The sequence below is a fragment of the Gavialis gangeticus genome, unplaced genomic scaffold, assembly GCF_001723915.1.
Source record: "Gavialis gangeticus isolate Ggan-Ray unplaced genomic scaffold, GavGan_comp1, whole genome shotgun sequence".
In the NCBI taxonomy this organism is placed as follows: domain Eukaryota; kingdom Metazoa; phylum Chordata; order Crocodylia; family Gavialidae; genus Gavialis; species Gavialis gangeticus.
In genome coordinates this window covers 61,205,899-61,211,920 of record NW_017729025.1, presented here as the reverse complement: position 1 = coordinate 61,211,920, position 6,022 = coordinate 61,205,899, and the positions used below count along the sequence as shown (strand labels likewise).

At 43.1% G+C, this 6,022-nt stretch overlaps 1 protein-coding gene across 1 annotated transcript in view; it reads left to right on the top strand.

The window, feature by feature from the left end:
- PSMA6 (proteasome subunit alpha 6) overlaps positions 1 to 3,791 on the top strand; it is a 28,380-nt gene extending 24,589 nt beyond the window's left edge. Inside the window, exon 7 of the mRNA XM_019518887.1 lies at positions 3,590 to 3,791. Coding sequence (XP_019374432.1) covers positions 3,590 to 3,647 — 58 coding nt within the window. The 3' untranslated portion in view covers positions 3,648 to 3,791. The remainder of the gene's footprint in view (positions 1 to 3,589) is intronic.
- The last annotated feature ends 2,231 nt before the right edge of the window (positions 3,792 to 6,022 follow it).

Here is a 6,022-nt window from a genome sequence, read left to right as displayed (position 1 = left end):
TCTTCTAGCCCGACCCCCCGCCAGGGAGGGAGAACAACAAAAAACCCCAAAATACCGATGGCTGATTATTAAAAAGCCATACCAGCTGATACTAATCCGATTGCCAATATGCAGCCTGGCAGCTTGGCGAGCAGCATCTGGCTGGTAAGTCTGTTACGGAGGAAAGAGGGGGAAGGTAGATCGAGGTCCCCCACAGTGAGGGAGAAAGGAGGCTGGGGTAGGTCCCCTGGATCTGTGCTCAGGGTGAGGGCTGGATGCCATTGCAGGCTGGAGTTGAGGGCAGTGCTGGGCTCTTCTAAGTGTGGGGGTTGGCCCAAGGCAGTGCTCAGGAAACATGAAAACCCTGGGAGGGGGGCTGCAAGGTGGGCTATAGCCACCCCAAAATTTGTTGTAGCCCCTCAGAACAGCCCAGCCCTGCACCTCCCCCCTGCCAGGAAGAGCCTGGCACCACCCCTGGTCTCAGCCCACCTTTGCCCCATGCACAGATCTGGGGGGGTGGGGGGCACGACACATACCCCCCATGCCTCCTATGGGGGTGCACACAGCATCAGGAGCCACGCCTCCCTGTGCCCCCGGACAATCTGCTAGTGGCTCTGTACTGCATCCCGCTCCAGCTGGGCAACACCTGCCTCCGCCCCAGCTCTCCTCCTCCCTCACTGTGGGGGACCTCCATTGTCCCTTCCTTTCTCCCACCCCTTCCTCCCCAACAGACTTACCAGACAGATGCTGCTCTCCAAGCTGCCAGTCTGGTTACGTGCATGCTGTGGCTGCGCACATGTACATGGCATTTATCAGCAACATTATTGACCACATCAGCCAAAAAAAAGCTCATTGCCAATAATGTCAGTTTTCCTTTTAGCAACGCCGATATGATACGGACCAATGTATCGGTGTACCTCTATAAGTAAGCCCATTTGTCACTTCCTAAGTTTGGGGTGGAGTAGAATTTGACTTCCTTTTTCCCTTAACAAATGTCTTGTTTTTTTTTAAATTTGTGATGGCTCTGATTTGAGGCCCAGTCTATGCTAGGAAAGTCTTGTGGGGTTTTTTGTTTTTAGTTTAAGGGAAAAAAAAAAAAAAGCTTTACGTGGTGATCTGAAATCTATTGGTACATAGTACAGACAGAGTTAGTACATTTAAAAAAAAAAACAAATCTACCCATGACCTGTAGTCCTCCCCATTGATATTGATCGTAGTACTAATGTACTCTTGAGAGTGTTTTGCAATGGTGAACTGTGTCTATATTAGGTGGTAAGCAGAGTTGAAAAATACTGTTTATTAAGACATGTTACTAATTTCTAACAAATAGAAGTCCTTGTATAAATGATCTTTTACTTCTTCTTGAAGAGTCTGTAGATCATGACTTCTGTAGCACGTAGTTAATATGTTAATGGTGCATGTAGTAAAAATACAGTTTAAATTGTTTAAACAAACAAGTTTCAAATTGCTTGAAGAGTTAAGGGCTGTCAGTGAATTTGACTCTGCTTCCAAGGCCTTGGGTCTCTTCCTTCCCTGATCTTGTGTAGGATTCTGGAGTTCTTGGTTCTTTGGCTGGGATGCAGCTCCCTGTATACTAATCATATGGATTTGGTTCCTCCATGCCTTCCACTTGGGACTTAAAACTAGGAGTGACTGCAGTGACTGAAACAGCCTTTTCAAAACCAGAATATTTTTTAATCTTAACAGCGGGAATAAAACATGTGAAAGAGAAGGACATTTTACTGCAAAATGTCCACAAGCCCATATATCTCTGCCTAAATGTTTAGGTAGGCCTGGCTTATCCCAGGCAGCCCTACTCTGGTTCAGTTAGCTCCCAGCAGTATATCCTTAATTTTTCTTCCTCCATATAGAGAGGAGCCTGCACCATTGTAAAAACTGTCAAGTTCTTTGCCTTCTGTGTCCCTTCCTCTCTTTGCCAGCCCTGATTCCTTCCCCACCTTATGTAGCCCAGGCTTTCCACCAGCTCTCCGTGCTGCACTGCACTGCCCAACCCCCCTGGGACTGAGGTAGGAAGCAGCAGTTGGAGGAAGGAGCGGGAATCTGGAGATTGAGGCTGCTGTTGCAGCTGGAGCAGTGGAGGGTAGTAGGAGCTTGGGGCAGGGGATGCACCTTTACCCCTTGTGTTTATACACATGTGCTGGGAGGGGAGAGGTGTGCTTTAATCAGAGTGGCTCTGGGACTGCAGGGGTGGGGTCTCAGGTGCTCTCATTAAAGTGCCCATAGCATCTTGTGTATCAGTATCCCCATGCTGAAAAATGACGGCAAGGGCACTTTAACTAAAATTCATCCAATAAGCTTTAGTTAAAGTGTCCCCTTTGCCCTTTTTCAGCATGGGGATGCTGATACATGAGGTGCTTAAGGCTGCTGGAATGCAGACTTGATTAATTGAGTCATTACAGCATGTTGGAGCAGCGTCGCTACTCGTGTATAGATGCCCTATATTACTCTTGTCCTGTATCCAGGCACTGCTTGTTTAAAAGGCTATCCTGACTTAATTTTAATTTATTTCAGTCCATGTAAAACAAACTCTTCATCAATTAGATTATGCGATAAGCTATATTTGCAACAGGCAGAAATATTTGTGTTTAATTTAATGTAGATATGCTTTAGGGAGTTAAGTTGTGGCACTGCTCTCTGGATTCCTTAAACTAATCAGGAATGGTTGGCTTGACCAACCAGTATTCTGAAAAAAATGTTTTGTGTTGCTAGCTCCTTTTGTGTGCTGAGGAAAAGTTCCAGTAGATGCATCACCTAAAGCTAAATATTCAAATGGAAAAGCTTGCAAATGCTAGAAATTACATAGCTCAATATCAGGTTTCTTCTGAGGTTTTTGGAGGGTGCTGAGTTAAAATCTGATTTTAGAGTCTCTGAGGCTCAAACTTTAGTATGCATCTGAATTCAGCAGATACAGAGAAAACTTATTGGGATTTATGAGCTTTCTGGGCCTTCAGGTAAAGTGATCTATGAATACAGCCCAAACGTTATGGTATCAATAGCACAAGCTGAGACATTCCAGAAAGGATGGTTATTGTCACACTACCAACCAAGACCCATTACATCTAGATTTTCTCTTCATGTTTACTTTGCTAAATGTAAGATTAGCACTCCAAATATTGCTTCCCTAAAAGACTGCCAAAGAGCAAAAAGGCGTAGTAGTGAGTTCTCTCGTGACCCTTATTCGTGATGACCCTGGCCATATGGGGAGACATCTGTGTAAGGGTACTTCCTTGCTACTCTCTTTTTTTCTTTTTTTCTTTTTTTTTTTTCCAACAATGAAGGCCACAAAGTTGGCAGGTCTTTTGGGGCAAACATCTTGTGTCTTCTCAGACACTCCTAGTTCACAAGTAGATTACTCATGAGAAACAACATGTTTTCCTTTTTTCCGCTGCTCCCTCTTCTCTGCAGGGCTCCTGGTTTTTCCACTGTTTTCCAAAGGTCATCATCATGCTGACTCATTGTCCTACCAGTTATCCTTAGCAGGGTTTAAAGATACAGCTGTGCCACTGATGCTTGTTTGTGGGAATGTTAGATGGGAGAATATGGATGAATAACCAAAACTCATGATTTTTTTTTTTTAAATCCTGTCTAGGATCCTCACAGAAGCAGAGATTGATACACACCTCGTAGCTCTAGCAGAGAGAGACTAACTAGGTCCCCAGCCCTAGTGACTGCTTCAGGCCAAGCTCTTTGGTAAAAATAATACACTTGTTAACGGCTCTAGATCGTGGGTTGAAAACGGCATGCTTGCTATCCAGTGTATTTCACTCTGTACAAATAAAACAGAGGTTTTTTGAGAACTTTGGTGTCTGCTTTTAGTATACTGCATTTAAAACAAACCATGATTTCTTCAATACTTTGAATATAGTTTGGAAAAGCTTTAAATATTTTTGTAATTACCATTTACCTTTTTTGTCTAATTAAGTTTCTGAGGGAAGTCTTGTGACTGATTCATTCTCTTTGGCATGACTAAATTCTTTGACTGTTACTCAAAACATTTCCTTTGGTTCTATGTATATGTCTTACAGAAATATAAAGTAGAATACTGATTTTGCTCACGAGCCCTCCAGCACTGCCACAAGCCAAGATGTTTATCCATATTTTGCTATGGATTATACAGGGTGTATCCACACTGTCTCAGCAGCCTGCCCTGCCCATCTGCTTTCATGTGCAAGGTCAGCACATAGAAGTACAATGGGAAGGTTGGTCATTCCCAGCAAATACTCTTGTGCGCACCAGAGACCGATCTCAAAAGTAGCTGCAGAGATGTTTCTGACCAGTCTCACTACTGTATTTCCTGTTTTGGAGTGTGTGGATGAGCAGCAGCACATCTTGGCTGGGCTGTTCCCATGATGTACCAATTTGACATCTGCACTGACAGAGCTGGGCAAAACACATAAATCTTTCTGTAATGATCAGGCCACCCTTTCCAAGATTACAGATGTTGATTCTGATAAATGATGGCTCTTGTCCAAATCAGTGCTAAAGTTAACAGTGAAGATTTTTAATGGAAAGGAAGCATATTTTATAAACCTTAACTTTAACTTTACATTGTTTTCTACAGCCCCTGTTTCTGCTTCTTGGTTTGAAGCTTTGGGTTTGGGCAATGCAGATGGCCTGAGAGCAGCAGCTGGAGACAGGCAAAGCTCTGGGTCAGGGACAGGCAACCCCTGGCACGAGTGCCAGAGTGTGTCACAAAGGCATTTTGCTTGGCATGCATGCCTCTGGGTGAAGGGTGGGGAAGGGGCCAGGTGTGCACTGCCACAAGAAGGATCGGACCCCTCGCGGTTCCCATGCCATTTGCCTCTGGCACACCAACATCTTACAAGTCGAGGTTGCAGGTGTTTTGGGCACTCTGGCCAAAAACATTGCCTACCTCTGTTCTAGGTAAAGATAGTTATTGGGAAGAGATTCTCCTCTCCCCTTATGATTCCTTTAGAGAAGCAAGTTGAAACAGCAGCAGGATCTTAAGATTTCAGGTGGATTAAAGTGAGGATGAAACTTCATTGATAACTGGGAGCTAAATTGTAAGTTGACAGGAACCATACTATTTGCCTTTTTGTGTTTCAGCCCTCCGGAGACTGTTCTCAAGTTCGTATTTTCAACAATGAGGGCTAGAAACATCCTTTTAAAAATTTGAATGCAAAGTTCTCCTGAAATAACTTGACTCAAGGAGCTGAGGCTTGAAGTTGAAGAAAAACACTTCAATATTTGAGGCTTCAAGTTCTTTATATTTAACCTGGAGTAGCCTCAAATTCCCAATTAGGGTTCATGCCTCAATTGTGCCAGCCACTGTATGAGTAAAGATGAAGCAGATTCTACTTATGGGAGTTCTCATTTTTTGGATTATGACAAGAGATTTGCCAGACATGTATGTGGGAGGACATGACAACAATGCAGGACTGCAAGACAAAAGCACATCAGTTGGACATAAGCTAGAAAAATCAGGAGTGAAATATCTGTCAACACAAACGATCAGTAGGTTTCAAGGAACACTTTCATTGGGATGCATCCCACTTCTTTCAGGCTTGAGTTCAAAAAGATTAAATTAATTGTTTTACTCTGTTTAGTTTTGTGTTTTCCATGTAGAGCTAGGAACTTTTTTCTAAAGCCTAATTTCTAAAGTACAGTTTTGCCAAAATTCTGTTGAAAACTTCACAGCTTCAGTAATATAGGTTGCAGAAAACTCTGGCTGTACCTAACAGCCAGATATTATTAACATTGCCTTGCAAGTTATCCACTGATGTATTGTTTTTGCAGGTTGAAATTCTATTTGTCTGTGTAACATTTATTTATATACACACATACCCACACGTTCTTTTTAAGAACTTCAGTAATTAACACAGAAGAAACACCTATTTATTCTGCCTTGGATCGGTTCATTCACTGTATTTAGTCATAAATCCCTTTGTACATCTTGAAGCCTGAATGCTAAAAGCCATTTTGTGCTTGTGTAGTCTGTCAAAAGCTTGTCTGTCTCAACAGCTGTTCACACAACGTTATAACTTGCATCCCAGCACCCGAG